General features: G+C 49.9%; 1 protein-coding gene across 1 annotated transcript; it reads left to right on the top strand.

Moving 5' to 3' along the window:
* The first annotated feature begins 3,059 nt into the window (after positions 1–3,059).
* On the top strand, positions 3,060–4,300 carry LOC146181833 (uncharacterized). The gene is made up of 2 exons (XM_084575852.1): positions 3,060–4,169; positions 4,277–4,300. The coding sequence occupies exons 1-2, from the start codon at positions 3,060–3,062 to the stop codon at positions 4,298–4,300; spliced, it is 1,134 nt and encodes a 377-aa protein (XP_084431978.1).
* Positions 4,301–17,234: the final 12,934 nt, after the last annotated feature.

The following is a 17,234-nucleotide window of genomic DNA, read 5'->3' as shown; positions in this document are numbered from 1 at the left end:
AGCGTGCCCACGGCTTGTACTGTGCGCCGCTTTCCTGTTGATGACGGTCCGAGCTAAAAGAAGGGGGGTCGAGGTGCATGGAGGGGCCGGCCACTTGAGCCGCGATTTGAGAAGTCGTGCGCGCCTATCTTATCCTCCTCCTCAAGACGCGGGACCACGCCGACAAGCGGTCACCGCTGCACGTCATGGACAAGACAGCAAAAGCAGCGGCGTTGAAGTGTGAGGGAGGGGCGGCAGCGGACACGTCTTCTGTCGGATGCCGGAGAACGAACACTGTCGTCTCTGGTACCGCACCTCACTCGCCCTCTCGAGTGGCGTCCCTTCCTCTCACCGTCTCAGTCACAGCTGGAGCTGCCACGGATCTCCTTCAAGAAGGGGCATCACAGCCGTGGCGGAACAGAACTGATAAGATTCACCCTGCTTTCTTTCTTCCTCTGTCTTCTATCTCCTCTCTTCCACCCTCTTCTGAGGTGGCTGAACGGGAGCCAAGGTCATTCTCTCCTGGCACAAGCCACCGCCGTATCCGCTGTGTCCCGTTTCGTTTCCTGACCGGGCTTGTCAGGCGTATGCCAACCATATTGCGAAGACGTCTTGTGTACGGCTAAGCTGCCTGCCGCTGACTCAGCTGAAGGCAACGAGGCACTGTTGCTCAATTCTTGCCTCTCTCGTAATCTTGTCTCTGAGACGTACGGGACGGAAGTGGGGAGTGAATAGATATCTGTTTTTCTTGCATCTCTTCAGTGCGTCAATAACAGCTCGGGTGCACCGTCGCAAGCCGCTGGCAAATATGCACCGACGTCCCGGAAAAAAAAATAAGCGGTGGCGAAAGTGGCGGAGAGGACGAACGAGATTACAGCGGTTGCTTCGAGAATCGTGTCAACGCCTTTGCAGCGCCGTCTCTACGCTCATCGCTACATAGCTTCGTTTGCCTCAATCTCATGGTTTCGGATTGCTCTTCTGTGCTAATATTAGAATCAAGCGTCTTCATCTTTGTTTCTTCTGATGCAGTAGCATTAGGCTCTAGACGGGCAGAAGAACCCGGCGACATCCGCAAATTCCTTCCTTCTGTGAGGAGTTGATGACGTCACCGACCACGTGACATCACCTAGCGCTAACTGGCCGACTTGATGTGCTAAGTTACGAAGCCACGTAACATGACTGAGTTGGCACTTGGTTAGTCACATTTCCCAGCGCTGAGTGGTCGCTGGGGAGTGTGCCTTCGTGAAACCACGATGGTCACGTGACATGGCGGAGAGCGGTGGTGGGTTCTACGGCAGTCGGCATACGCGCTTGGCTGTACGTGCACAGACAGATCTCCGTACCAGACAGGAATGAACCAACATCAATGAGTCTTGTGTCTACCGCAGTGGCAAAACAACCCAAAATCCAGTGTTTGGATCCAAAACCTATTATACGTACTGAAACTTCTGGCTGAAATAACAGAAACGTGTAGCAGTAAAGTCGTTTATTAAGCTTTTACATTTCAATCTGAGGTATAGTTAGGCATGCTCACCTATATTAGCGCGTAAGAAAAAAAACTATTATTTTTCTTATATCTGTTGATTTTATATAATGATACTGCCAAATATATTTCGTGTGCCATTTGTTCTATTATGATGAATAACCTTTTGCGCAGTGTTAATTTATGTGTAAACGTTTCCACAGCCCAACCCATTTCTAATGCCCTCTGCGTGAGACATGAGAGAATATGAAATAAATAAAGATTCGCTTCTAGGTAAGACGTTTTGTCCCTATGAGAAACCGCATTGCAGTGATGACTACGAGCTTGCACACGGCATGCTTCTTAAGGGTTCATAGGAAGAAAGTAATGCGAGTTAAAAGGCTGCAACATGTTCAGTTTGTTCCTTGCTGCAGTGGTACGTTGAGTATGCTCAGATGCATCCAGGTGCGATGTTACGCATCTGCCAGGGCTACGTAATGCAGTAAATCGCTAGGAATAAAAACACGTCTGTGGTATGCGGTGGGAATAAAAACACGTCTGTGGTATGCGGTGTTGTTTACAACGTCAGATTGGCGCGTTTCTACGTGCTCAGAGTTAGTTTAGACATATCTGTACTCACGCGGATATGGGAACAAGGGACTGACTACAGAGAGCGCTCTTTCATGTGATCCTTTTTGTATGGCGGCTTATTATTGCTATCGTCTGTCGAACTGCTGTCCCTGGGGCAGTCACCAATATAAAGCATACATTTATCAAAGCTTATATTAAAAAGCAGCAGAAAGTTGCAGCTCCGGGTGTTCCGGAAGTAACAAAACTTTACACCAATGCAGTCATAGTGTTTGATGAGGTTATCTTTCATAATAACCTTGTTGTTGTAGTTGCAACCTTCTGTGGTTGTTTAACCTAAAAAGAAGATTACACTTTCTAACTTAAACCCAGAAAAAACCCTTAAGTATTGAATGATGTTATTTGTATAAGAATATAAACAGACGTGATAAACAAAAAAAAAAAAAGAAAAAAAAACTATTTTTACTGATAAACGCCCTAAACGAAACCAGCAAGTACGAGGGATGTGCTCTAGATGTGATGCTTTCTTTCATATGCAAAAGACTGGAACAGCTGCACTCGCATACGTTCGGACGCGCTTGTTTTCTTCATGTCCGTAGCAGCGGCAGAGGCTACACCGCGGCACCTTGCACTCGCAGCGGATGTCTCCCTTACCCCCTTACCGTGACATCGTAGACAAAGAGGGGCTCTGACCGGTACAACGAGAGCGAGTTCACCGAGTATAACCTGATTTCGTGAGGCCGGTCCTCAAGAGAAGGGAGCGTCCGTGTGCTGTGGAGCGGGTGCGGTTCGCAACAGCTCAGCCAATTTCTGGCTCTTGTGCCCAGCCAATCTTTCCTGTGACACGTCAAAACGATCAACGGATCCAGGAAGGTACACGGACCCTAACCACTGCCATCTTTTGGATGTGCCCCGCGATCTTCGAGAATCATCCAGTGAAAACGCCTCTGACAGCCACGCCGCCGCACTAGGCCTCGCCTCATCGAGGCGACCCTGTCCGGCGCGCCGCGTTCCTCAGTCCCCAACAACCATGGAGGAACCAGTGGATGCAGACATACCCAACCCACAAGACTATCGCCCTGGTGAGTGGAAAACTGTCCTACGTGCTTATCGAGCTCAAACCTCAGATTCAAACGCGGCCTCAAAAAACCCATCAACGGCCTCAGTTCACGTCAACCCTAACGGAAGCAACGCCGGCGCGCCGTCGGACGCTGCGCCTGGAACCTCTCGAGCCCCGCACCAGGAGACGCCGCACTTACTACGCATGACGCGCGCGGTTGTGCACAAAAGTAAACAACTTGCCGCGCTGCCGGCAGGCACGATCCGAGTCGTATTTCGCCCTAGAGGCGGGCTCTCCCTGGAAAAGCTTCCAGCTCCAAGTCTCTTGCAGGCACTGCATGCAACTCCGACCTGCTCAGTGATGGGCGAACTGCACATCAGAGTTCATCCCACAAACAATACCTTCACGGTAGCGACGGTGGCGGAGGCAACAGCTCTCGCCTTAGTGAACATGCAGGAAATCACTATAGATGGAAAGAAATTCCCGGTAGCCGCGTATATCGCGGCACCTCCAGCGGCAGTCAAGGGTGTTATTTCCCGTGCATACTGGAATGAAGCACCAGATGAAATACTGAAGGACTTGCAGTATCGCAACCCGGAGGCCAATATCATAGCGGCTCGACGCATGGGGAAAACGTCGTCAATTCTAATAACATTTGCTTCTGGTCCGGTACCCCACACCATCAAGTACATGTGTGTTGTACATCGATGCACCAAATACAAGGGCAGCCCTGAAGCTTGTACAAACTGCCGGAAACCTGGTCACAGGTACGATGTGTGCCCTCTCCCAAGAAGCGGACTCTGCCCCCGATGTGGAGAGAATCACGACAGGCAAGAAGCCACTTGCACGCCGAAATGCATTCTTTGTGGTGGGAACCACCTTACCGGTACAGGCTCATGCAAAGCCAGGACCCCCCAGCATCGACGACGGACAGCGCCGAAACCCAAAACAGCAGTGCCCACGGCAAAAGACTTTCCACCCCTAGTGCCTCGTCAGGATCGCCAGCCAGCCTGGACCAAAGCCAGCAGTACACCCCAAACATCACGGCGGGAGGAAGAGATAGCTCTCCTGCGGGAAGAGGTAAGGCATTTAAGGGCAGCCGTTAGCTCTATTCCTTCCACATCCAACCAACCCCCTCAATCGCCAACACCCCAATCGTTCACACCCCCTCCCCAAAAAAAACGCAGACCAGAAGACGTTCCAGACATTGACTCCAAATTCAAAGACTTTGCCCAAAACCTAGAAGCCAAGATTCTGGCTCAGACTCAAACGTACATTGAAACCGCCATGGCTAGGCTTACAGAAACAATTATCAGACAAGTAACCACAGCCATTATGCAACAGATTCCAAAAATGATAGCTGGAATGCCTTCGAACACCCCAGCTAAGAACCCTACACCAACTTCCATCCTTCGCCCTCCTACCCTCCAGCATGGCCCTGTCGACAGGAGGCAGTAACCCCCGACTACGCATTTTGCAATGGAACTGCAGGGGGTTTCGCCGCAAACGAGACCCCCTGCAGCAACTACTATCTGCTTCTTCCACACACCCCGATATATTAGCGTTCCAGGATGCTGGAACAAATGTATCACTACCAGGTTACGCTCTGGTACCCTCTGACATCACTCCCAACCCTAGGGTTACCACGTATGTTCAACACTTAATTCCATACACTTGTCACGAAATACACTCCCCGGTGGCTCACACATATTTAGAATTAATCCCGTCTACTCAGAAATCCTATCCCCTATTCATCCTTAACTGTTACCTCCTTCCGAGGCAGCCGGTCGCCGAATTAATTGCTCTCATTAAAGCTGCATCCACAGTGGCAAAAAAGGACCCCCTCATTATTATAGGCGACTTTAACTGCGCACATGTAGACTGGGGCTACATGCGCACCAACAAGAGAGGAGCGGAATTACACAACACCCTTCAGATACAGGGCCTCTCTATATATAATGATCTCAGCACACCTACAAGAATCGGCAATAGTGTCACCACCGATACTAGCCCAGACCTTACATTCGGCCGAAACCTCCCAACACTGGTATGGAGCAACTCGAATGAGACCCTGGGCAGTGACCATTATATAATAACTATAGAGCTTGACTTTGCCAAAAAAGCTAAAATCTACCGTGTCCGGCAAACTAGCTGGGATAATCTGCGTAAGCACAGAGAGGCCAGAACATTAAAGACCCCCTTTAACCTCCACACATGGATGACACAGCTCAAGGAGGATGTCCAGGCTTTCACGCAAACTATAGACACCACCCCCGAGACTCCCATTGCAGATAGTAGGTTAATGCACCTTCTCGAAGCACAGAAGAGTATCCTTGCGCGCTGGAAAAAACATAAGCATAATCGAAAGCTTAAACTTAAACTGGCGCAAATTCAAAAGCAAGTAGAGGAGCACAGCGCCGCCCTCAGTAAACATAACTGGCACCAAATATGCGATGGGTTGCGAGGTAATCTCTCCTCCTCCAGGGCCTGGCATCTTCTTCGACACATGATAGACCCCACACAAACTAAAAAGGAAACTCGGCTTACCCTCAAAAGGCTTATCCATAAACATCGATGTAGTCAGCAATCGCTCTTAGCCCAACTGCAATCAACTTATACTACTGTGGGCCAAGCAATATCCTATCCAAACTACATAGGCCCTGATCAACCCTCCCTAGATGCCGCCATTATGGAGATCGAAGTTAGATCAGCCCTCCTTAAGCTACGCAACTCAACCCCTGGAGAGGACAAAATCACCAATGTCATGCTCAGAAACCTAGATGACCGTTCTCTTTCCCTGCTCACTGAATACTTTAACGAGTGCTGGGAAGCGGGGCAGCTACCGGATGAATGGAAGCACGGTAAAATAATATTCATTCCTAAACCAAACAAGCCCATAAATGCCCAAAATCTCCGCCCCATCTCCCTGACATCATGCCTGGGGAAACTCTTTGAGCATGTCATCCTCAACCGTCTTACGCAACACATGGAATCCCATGGACTGTATCCCCATAGCATGCTAGGTTTTCGAGCTCATTTATCGGCGCAGGACGCCCTACTGCAGATTTCAAATGCTATCCTCAATGATATGCCACACCACACCAGAGCAATACTGGCAGTAGACCTCACCAAAGCATTTGATAAGGTCACGCACAGTGCTATCCTGCAAAGCATTCAAGAGCTGCAGCTAGGGCCTAAGGTCTATAACTATATCAGGGCCTTCCTGAACGGACGCACCGCCTCCCTGCATATAGATGATATACAGACCCCCTCTTTCACACTTGGTAACATTGGCACCCCGCAAGGCGCAGTGTTGTCGCCATTCCTTTTTAATATTACCATGATCCCGCTGGCAAAGGCTTTAAGCAGTATCCCACACTTGGGACACACCATTTACGCGGATGATATCACGGTTTGGACCACATACGGCTCGGATGGAGACATAGAATCTACACTTCAAGAAGCGGCCACAGCTATATCTACCCACACGGAAAACATTGGCCTTGAATGCTCCCCGACAAAGTCAGCACTCTTTCTACTCCGGCCGCGGCGTGTTCCTACCGCCCCCATAACAATTTATTTGCACGATACTCCCATACCACAAACCCCCAACCTCCGCATTCTTGGTATGAACTTACAGGACACGGGGAAAAACGACCTTACCCTGAAGGCACTAAAACAGTCTACTTACTCCGTCATCCATCTTTTGAGAAGGGTTTCACACTCACGAGCCGGCCTAGATGAAGCTGACAATTTAAAGGTACTACATGCCTTTGTGCTCAGTCGTATTCTTTACACCTCTCCTTACCTGAACCTCTCCTGTGCAGACAAAGATAAAATCAACGCCTTAATCCGCATGGCTACCAAAGCAGCGCTCAACCTACCCAAGACCACTAGCACGGACAGGCTCTTAAAACTAGGAATGCACAACAATATACAAGAACTTATAGAGGCACATCGGTACACACAGTACCTTCGGTTGGCTGGCACGCAAACAGGACGACATATACTGGACACTCTCGGCATTCGCATACCCGCACATGCTGAAGAGTTAAACCCTCTCCCTCAGGCCGTGCATTCAGCGCTTATCCTCAAACCTCTTCCTAAGAACGTCCACCCAGAACACCATCAATCCCGCCGCGTCGCGCGAGCCAAAGCTCTCCATAAACACTATGGGACTGCAGAGGATGTCCGCTGGGTGGACGCCGCATGTGGTTCAGACCGTTCGGTAGCCGTGGCCTACAATCCAGCAGCCCCCCCACTCACTCACTTCATAGACCCTCCCTGTAACTCGGAAGAAGCAGAGGAAGTGGCTATAGCCTTAGCAATCGCCCAAACAGATGCGGCTTACATACTTAGCGACTCCAAAACAGCCATACTTAACTTTGCCCGCGGACGCGTCCATCCTCCCGCGTGGCAAATATTGAGAATGTGCACCCTGAATTCTGACAGGCGTATTGAGCTTATATGGGTGCCGGCTCACTCTGGCAATCCCGGAAATGAGGCCGCCGATAACATAGCCCGAGGACTTATTAGCCGGGCAAATGGCGACCCATGCCGGGACTTCTCGAGGGAGCGGGCACATACATTTTCTGAGCTCACACAGCAAGCACGCCTTGCCCGTCGACTCTACTCCCCTCCCCACTCCCAGCTGTCGCACTCCCAACAAATCCTCTGGAGGCGTCTTCAAACCCGAACGCTTCTCACCCCTCAACGCCTATCCTACTACCGACCCGTTTCCCCTGAGTGCACTCTCTGTGGAGAGTTGCACGCCACCTTGGACCACATTCTTTTCGGCTGCCCTGCCGATCCTCCCCCGCAGGGACAGCCCGCCATCGGATCATGGGAGGAATGGGAGGCCCTCCTTACGTCGCAGGACCTGGACATACAACGTCGCTGTGTGGACCGGGGTGCCAGTGCCATGGCCCTACGTGACCTGGACACATGCACGTAATGTGAGGGCCGTGCGGTGGCCCTGGGCCCTTGAAGGGTCTGAACTCGCTCGTTTAATAAAGTTTTTTCCTCCTCCTCCTCATATGCAAAAGTCAATAGCGCCTGCTCAATAGAGTGCTTAAGCTAACCCGCGGAGGACTCAGTTTAAGTATCCTTAAAATATGTGAACTGTGGCAGGAATTTGTCTTTTTTTATTTGGTTCACAGGAAAGGTTGTAGGTTTGTAGGGTTTAACGTCTTAAAGCGACTCAGGCTATCAGAGGAGCCGTAGTGGAGGGCTCCGGAAATTTCGACCACCTGGGGTTCTTTACGTTGCACTGACATCGCACAGCACATGGACGCCTCCGTTTCGCCTCCATCGAAACGCAGCCGCCGAGGTCGGGTTCGAACCCGGGTACTCCGGCACAGTAGTCGGGCGTCCTACCACTGCATCACCCCGGCGGGGTGCCGTAAGGGAAGGAAGGAATGTGGGAGCGAAAGTAGAAAGAGAAAGAGGAGCCGTAGTGGAGGGCTGCGGAATAATTTCGATCACCTGAGGACATTTAACGTGCGCTGACATCGCACAGCACATGGACGCCACTTCGTTTCGCCTCCATCGCAACGCAGCCGCCGTGGTCGGGTTCGAACTCGGGATGTTGTTGTTGTTGTTGAAAACTTTTATTGTCCAACAGAGAAGGACCACACCGCCTGGGCCGCTCTGTCTCACCCCCCTGTAAGGGGGAGGGGACTTAGCGGCCCAGCCGCACGGGATGGTCGCATTAGATGCTGGCCGGTTTGGTTTCGCCGGCGGCCTCTGCTGCCAGTTGGACGGCGGTGAGTTGGAGCTCAGGGTCCGATCGCTTCGCAATAAGGTTTCCCAGGCTTCCCTACTGCTAACGTTTTGCGCCCTGCCTGGGGAGTAAGCGCACTCCCAAATTATATGGTCGAGTGTTCCTCTCGCCCCACACTTTTTACATTTATCGTCCTCGCAGTCTGATCGGATATGTTTATTTAGTACTGGGTTTGGGTATACTCCAGTCTGCAGGCGTCTCCACGCCATTGCCTGACCTCTATTTAACGCCGTGTTTGGTGGGGGGAAACGCCTCCGGCATTGCCTGTAGTGTTCTGTAATGTCTTGATACGAGATTAGTCGCCCTTCTCTATTATGTTCTGCCTGAGCCGAGCCATCCTGTACAGCTCGGAGGTAGAGATCTCGAGCTGCACTGTGGGCCGCCTCGTTACCGCTGACAGATTCGTGCGCCGGGGTCCAGATGATGTTGATCGTCCTATCAAATCACTCCTTGTGTTAAAATTTTGGTGGTGAGGAGGTTTACCCTCCCCCTACTGAAATTTTGGATTGCAGTTTTACTGTCGCTAATAATATATCTAGCTTTGGTGCCAACGCAAGCGATCGCTATCGCAGCTTCCTCCGCTATCTCGGTTTCTTTCCCTAATATGGTAGCCCCCGTGATGAGGGTGCCTCCCCCATCTACCGCCGCTATGGTCATGTATGTCGCCTTTCCGCCCTTTTCGAACTCGGGAACTCCGGCACAGTAGTCGGGCGTCACCACTGCACTACCCCGACGGGGCAGCACGAGCCATTGAAGGCCATTTGATTAATTTATAGGAAGGGAAAAGCGCGGTAACTGTCTCACTTGTTTTCGGTGGACACCTTAATCGCGCCGTAAGGGAAGGGTAGATGGGAGTGAAGGTAAAAAGAGAAAGAGGAGCCGTAGTGCAGGGCTGCGGAGTAATTTCGACAACCCGGGGATCTTTAACAATTTAACGTGCGCTGACATCGCACAGCACACGGACGCCTCTTCGCTTCGCCTCCATCGAAAAGCAGCCGCCGAGGTCGTGCTCGAACCCGGGTACTCCGGCAGAGTAGTCGGGCGTCTTACCACTGCACCATCCCGGCGGGGCTAAAGCCCAATAAACTGATCGATTTATAGGAAGGGAAAGACGTGGTAACTGTCTCGTTTTCTTTGAACACCTCAACCGCGCCGTAAGGGAAGGGAGGAAGGTGGGAGTGAAAGTGGAAAGAGAGAAATAGGAGCCGTAGTGAAGGGCTACGGAGTAATTTCGACCACCTGGGGATCTTTACGTGCGCTGACATCGCACAGCACACGGACGCCTCTTCGTTCCGCCTCCATCGAAACGCAGCCGCCGAGGTCGGGTTCGAACCCGGGTACTCCGGCACAGTAGTCGAGCGTCTTACCACTGCACCACCCTGGCGGGGCAGGCCATTAAAGGTTTTCGCCTTAAAAGAATGCAATGCTGTTGCCAGCGCTCGTCTTTCTCTCCCCAGGCCATGATTAACTGACTGATTTACAGGAGGGGAAAGGCGCGGTAACTGTCTCACTTGTTCCTGTGGACACCTCATCCACGCCGTAAGGGAAGGAAGGTGGGAGTGAAAGTGGAAAGAGAGAAAGAGGAGTCGTAGTGGAGGACTACGGTGTAATTTCGACCACCTGGGGATCCTTAACGTGCGCTGACATCGCACAGCACACGGACGCCTCTTCGTTTCGCCTCTCCCCAGGCCATTTTTTTATTTATAGGAAGGGAAAGGCGCGGTAACTGTCTCACTTGTTTTCTGTGGACACCATTAGACTTTCGCCTTAAAAGAAGAGGGAGAGAAAGACGCGCGCTGGCAACAGCATTCGTCCACCATCTAAGCGGTGGCGTGTGCAATGACGGCCTACAGCAGATAAACATTCGGTGGCAGGCTAGCCCCCGCCGCAAGCGGCGTTGACCTACCAGTCCCAGCCCCGTTGGGCCAGGAACAGCCACTCTTCACCACCTCCGCCTCCTCCCTCCTTAGAACACTTAAGTTGTTGTTGCGGCTGTAGCAAGAAAGAAAAAAATTACGGGCCTGCTACTGGCTCTCTAGCTGAGCCACCTCCGCTGCCGCGTGCGGACAGAAGAGAAAATAGAGAAGAAAGAGCCCCGCCGGGGTGGTGCAGTGGTAAGACGCCCGACTACTGTGCTGGAGTACCCGGGTTCGAACCCGACCTCGGCGGCTGCGTTTCGATGGAGGCGAAACGAAGAGGCATCCGTGTGCTGTGCGATGTCAGCGCACGTTAAAGATCTCTAGGTGGTCGAAATTACTCCGTAGCCCTCCACTACGGCTCCTCTTTCTCTCTTTCCACTTTCACTCCCACCTTCCTCCCTTCCCTTACGGTGCGGTTGCGGTGTCCACAGAAAACAAGTGGGACAGTTACCGTGCCTTTCCCTTCCTATAAATAAATAAATAAATCAGATAGAGAAGAAAGAAAAGGAACAGGGAGAGAGAGACGCGCCGCAACAACAGCCGTCGTCCACCTCCGAAACGGTGGCTGGTGCAATGACGGCCTACAACAGATAAAACTTCTGTGGCAGGCTAGCCCCCGCCGCAAGCGGCGGTGACCCAGCTCTCCCCAACACTAAAGTGTTGTTGTTGCTGTGGCTGTAGGAAGAAAGAATAGAAAATGCACGAGCCTGCTACTGGCTCTGTAGCTGAGCCATCTCCGCTGCCTCGTGCAGACAGAAGATTGACTGATTGATTGATTTATAGGAAAGGAAAATAGACAACAAAACAGAAGAGGGGGAGAAAGACACACGCCGCAACAACGGCCGTCATCGACCACTACGGAAGCGGTGGCGGGTGCAATGACGGCCTACAACAAATAAAAAATCAGTGACAGGCCAGTCCCCGCTGCAAGCGGCGGTGACCCACCTGCCAGTCCCATCAGGGGGTGCGATGAGGGGAGTCATTATAGTACGGTGGATCGTAGCCCTCCACTACATCACCTCTCTCTCTCTCTCTCTCTTTCTCTCTCTCCGTCTCTTCTTTCACTTCCACCATCCTCTCTTCCTTTATGGTGCCCCGCCGGGGTGGTGCAGTGGTAAGACGCCCGACTACTGTGCCGGAGTACCCGGGTGCGAACCCGACCTCGGCGGCTGCGTTTCGATGGAGGCGGAACGAAGAGGCGTCCGTGTGCTGTGCGATCGATGTCAGCGCACATCTCAGTTGGTCGAAATTACTCCGCAGCCCTCCACTATGGCTCCTCTTTCTCTCTTTCCACTTTCACTCCCACATTTCTTTCTTCCCTTAAGGCGCGGTTGAGGTGTCCACAGAAAACAAGTTAGACAGTTACCGCGCCTTTCCCTTCCTATAAATAAATCAGTTTTCCTTTATGTTGTGGTACATGTGTCCGCGGAGAATTGGGACATATACTGCGGCTTTTCTATCCTGTAAATTAATTTCAAACGCCGCTGATGCCTGCTGTACTAACGCCTCCTAGACATCTGGGTCTTGTTCTGTTTGCGGTGTGGGGCGGCATTCGATGAATCGCCAAATGAAAGGCGCCGCAAGGACGCCCGGCGGGGGTAATCTTTTAAGCATAAGAAATGTTTCATTTACCAGTGCGTATTTTTGCAGAGTTTGCCTAAAAGTCTCGTTATGGTTGATATGCGACATGAGTATTTTGAGATAAGTACAAACAAGAGACTTTTGATGAGGTGCACATGAGCCGCTACAAAGCAAAAACCCTTGTCAGAAACAGGGCCTTAAAATGGGACATGAAGGTAGAAGAGCTTCTGAACCTCGGCTTAAACTTATCCCAGTCCGAGCCAGTTTGCCGTGATTCGGTTATGACGCGAACACGTTGGAGCAGCCGCAACGCCGCATTGGTTACTGGAACTTTATCATTAAAGAAGTTTTCGGAGGGAAGATATTTTTACCGCGGGAAATGCATCGTTAAATCTGCCTGAAACCGAAATAACCGACCATGTTTTTTAAGGAGAAAGCCTTACTTGCCTAGTGGTAGAAATCTCGCGTGCATGAATTGCTTGGTGACGTCATGACCTGTTTTGACGGTACATCGCGCGCCCCTTGTCGAACACAACTATCTTCCCTGATGGGGCTGGGACAGGTAGGTCACCGCCGTAAACTTATCCCAGTCTGAGCCAGATTGCGGAGATTCGGTTATGACGCGAACACGTTGGAGCAGCCGCAACACCGCATTGGTTACTGGAACTTTATCATTAAAGAAGTTTACGGAGGGAAGATATTTTTACCGCGGGAAATGCATCGTTAAATCTTCCTGAAACCGAAATAACCCACCATGTTTTTAAGGAGAAAGCCTTACTTGCCTCGTAGTAGAAATCTCGCGTGCATGAATTGCCTGGTGACGTCATGACCTGTCTTGACGGTACATCGCGCGCCCCTTGTCGCCCCTTGTCGAACACAACTATCTTCCCAGATGGGGCTGGGACAGGTAGGTCACCGCCGCTTGCGGCGGGGGCTAGCCTGCCACTAAATTTTTATCTGTTATAGGCTGTCATTGCACCAGCCACCGCTTCGGTGGTGGACGGCTGTTGTTGCGGCGCGCGTCTTTCTTTTCCTCTTTCTTTTCTTTTCTCTTCTCTTCCGTCTGCGCGAGGCAGCAGAGGTGGCTCAGCTACAGAGCCAGTAGCAGGCCCGTGCATTTTCTTTTCCTTCTTGCTACAGCCACAACAACAACAACAACAACAACAACAACAACAACAACAACAACAACAACAACAACAACAACAACAACAACAACAACAACAACAACAACAACAACAACAACAACAACAACAACAACAACAACAACAACAACAACAACAACAGCGACAACAACAACAACAACACAACTAGGATTTCATTGAACGCATCAAAGTTCAGCGGCGTTCTATAATTCGTTTACAGGAAAGGAAAGGCGCAGTATCTGCTTCTCGCGGACTCCCGCTATCATCCTCACGGTAGACGAGTTGAATTATGAAACGCGTTTCACGATCCTGGGCATGACGCAGTTGGGATCCGAGGGTGGAGGTTCAATTGCCGGTGGAGTCAAGTTTTATTAATGTATTTTTAACTCTCGTTCTCGAAAGCATGACACCTCTGCCCTTCCTTCCTTCCTTCCTTCCTTCCTTCCTTCCTTCCTTCCTTCCTTCCTTCCTTCCTTCCTTCCTTCCTTCCTTCCTTCCTTCCTTCCTTCCTTCCTTCCTTCCTTCCTTCCTTCCTTCCTTCCTTCCTTCCTTCCTTCCTTCCTTCCTTCCTTCCTTCCTTCCTTCCTTCCTTCCTTCCTTCCTTCCTTCCTTCCTTCCTTCCTTCCTTCCTTCCTTCCTTCCTTCCTTCCTTCCTTCCTTCCTTCCTTCCTTCCTTCCTTCCTTCCTTCCTTCCTTCCTTCCTTCCTTCCTTCCTTCCTTCCTTCCTTCCTTCCTTCCTTCCTTCCTTCCTTCCTTCCTTCCTTCCTTCCTTCCTTCCTTCCTTCCTTCCTTCCTTCCTTCCTTCCTTCCTTCCTTCCTTCCTTCCTTCCTTCCTTCCTTCCTTCCTTCCTTCCTTCCTTCCTTCCTTCCTTCCTTCCTTCCTTCCTTCCTTCCTTCCTTCCTTCCTTCCTTCCTTCCTTCCTTCCTTCCTTCCTTCCTTCCTTCCTTTACAGCGCGGTACAGGTGTCCTCAGAACAACTGTGACAGATTATGCGCCTTTCCTTTCCCGTAAACCAATGATTATTAAATTATGAAAACAAAAAAAGGCTAATTGAATTGGTGCTGTTACAGAGTCTACCGTTGCAACACTCATTAATCGATCACTAGCTTCAACACATTCTTAACCCCCACTCTCCACAATTCTCACTTTTGAGACTGCTTGTTCTCGACGTCTTGAAAGTATTAAAGTCTTCCTTTGCCATTTCCGTAAAGTTTGCTCTTGTACGGGTCTAGAATCTTTAGCCACTCCCTCCCTCCGCCTTTGGCTATCTCCGTGGCTTGTTCGTCATTCATTGTTCGCTGGTTCTTGGAATGGACAGTACATCTCACTTTGGACGATGAATACTATCATTTTGATGGGTAGATATTCATATTCAAGGCACAGGTGATACGCGTACAGGACGCGAGTACAATTTCGAAGTTAATGTGACAATGCCAGCAACATATTAAGGACATGTCGATGGGAGCGGTGCAACAGATACATAAATTGTTTTGTGTGCATGAAGGATGCAGCGATGAAAGTGCAATGAAGAGCTGCCAGATACTTTGACAGGCTATATAACTCACATGCTATGTGACAATGCCAGCAACATATTAAGGACATGTCGATGGGAGCGGTGCAACAGATACATAAATTGTTTTGTGTGCATGAAGGATGCAGCGATGAAAGTGCAATGAAGAGCTGCCAGATACTTTGACAGGCTATATAACTCACATGCTATGTGACAATGCCAGCAACATATTAAGGACATGTCGATGGGAGCGGTGCAACAGATACATAAATTGTTTTGTGTGCATGAAGGATGCGGCGATGAAAGTGCAATGAAGAGCTGCTAGATACTTTGACAGGCTATATAACTCACATGCTATGTGACAATGCCAGCAACATATTAAGGACATGTCGATGGGAGAGGTGCACAGATACGTAAATTGTTTTGTGTGCATGAAGGATGCAGCGATGAAAGTGCAATGAAGAGCTGCTAGATACATTGACAGGCTATATAACTCACATGCTATGTGACGATGCCAGCAACATATTAAGTACATGTCGATGGGAGCGGTGCACAGATACATAAATTGTTTTGTGTGCATGAAGGATGCAGCGATGAAAGTGCAATGAAGAGCTGCTAGATACTTTGACAGGCTATATAACTCACATGCTATGTGACAATGCCAGCAACATATTAAGGACATGTCGATGGGAGCGGTGCAACAGATACATAAATTGTTTTGTGTGCATGAAGGATGCAGCGATGAAAGTGCAATGAAGAGCTGCTAGATACTTTGACAGGCTATATAACTCACATGCTATGTGACAATGCCAGCAACATATTAAGGACATGTCGATGGGAGCGGTGCAACAGATACATAAATTGTTTTGTGTGCATGAAGGATGCAGCGATGGAAGTGCAATGAAGAGCTGCTAGATACTTTGACAGTCCATATAACTCACATGCTTGGTGCGGACGTCAAGGAGCTGAACGAGAAAAGACAATGCATTCAGCAGTGCTACAAACGGGATGCCATGATGAGCTGTAAAGATAGACTAATTTGTCATTGATTTTCGCTCTAGATAGAAAGTCGATGACGATGCTTACGACGGTGATGCAAACTGCCTGTGAATTAGGCATCACAAACTGCACCATCACTCGTTTAGAGATAAATATATGCACACAGTTGTTTCACTGTTCAAGTGGTAGGATGCTTATTGGCTAATGAGCAGTGAGAAATGTCGCATGCGTCTGGTCTATTTCTCCCCACGAAGCTGAGACCCCCATTTTAATCTCCTTGAAGTGGGGACATTAGGCAAAGTTTTACATCTCCCTGCCGTTCGCCTGCTTAGCCGAAAAGTTCGTTTGCTATCAAATAGAAATGCTACTTGTACGAATATAAGCCCGCAAGCACAGTCGTGGAAAAGGCGCTTTGGAAGTGTGCAATTTGTGGTCAGTGGCCACGTTATAGTCAGATTAGTCCAGTTGTGAATGCGCGTTGGAGTAGCGGGGTTGTGTAGCCATCCCAATATATAGTTCACTCTTTGGCAGATTAATTTGTGGACGGCGGAGAAGGGGTGTAGGAGCGTCATTTCATCAAGCTATAAATTTCTTTTACAGAAAAGCAAAGGGAAAGCTCGTTTTTTGGTTTTTCGGAATTTATATATATTGCGCAAATATGAGCTCTCTTTCGTCCCTCGCAGCAGCCCCCCGGGACACATCCATCAGACTTCTCCCGTCTTTGCTCCAAGACAAAGTGCTCACGTTAATTATGTACACTCGAATAAGTCTTAGAAAGCAGAAATTACAGCAGCAAGTTGGCACACAATTTTTTTTTTTTTGGTGGGTTCAGCTAATGATTCTGGGAAGCTAGGGCACACAAGCTTCCGCCATACGGATTCACACTACACTACCTGACTGAGAAGTAGTGAGAATTTCTTGTAACTGAAGAGGGTACGAGACGCCGCTCGTTTCTTGCAAGGTCAAAACAAGCAGCTTAACGTAAATATCAACAAGATCAGCTCAGGCTACCAGGATTTGTGAGAAGCATCCTTACGACGGACATGCTTATACCTAGTTTCACTTTAAGAATGGGGAGTTAGCCTCTCCGAATTGTAGGCATCTCTGCCTTTTGATGGTAAGGACTCCAGCTCCAGGGTCTGGTGTACGCAACAAAGTAACACAAGGACCACAAGTTGCAGTCAAACGATAAGATCGAGAATCAAGCTTCG

This window comes from Amblyomma maculatum, chromosome 8 (assembly GCF_055883805.1).
Source record: "Amblyomma maculatum isolate TAMU_Amacu chromosome 8, ASM5588380v1, whole genome shotgun sequence".
In the NCBI taxonomy this organism is placed as follows: domain Eukaryota; kingdom Metazoa; phylum Arthropoda; class Arachnida; order Ixodida; family Ixodidae; genus Amblyomma; species Amblyomma maculatum.
Note: the sequence above shows the minus strand (reverse complement) of the source record. Positions and strands in the feature narration are given on the sequence as shown.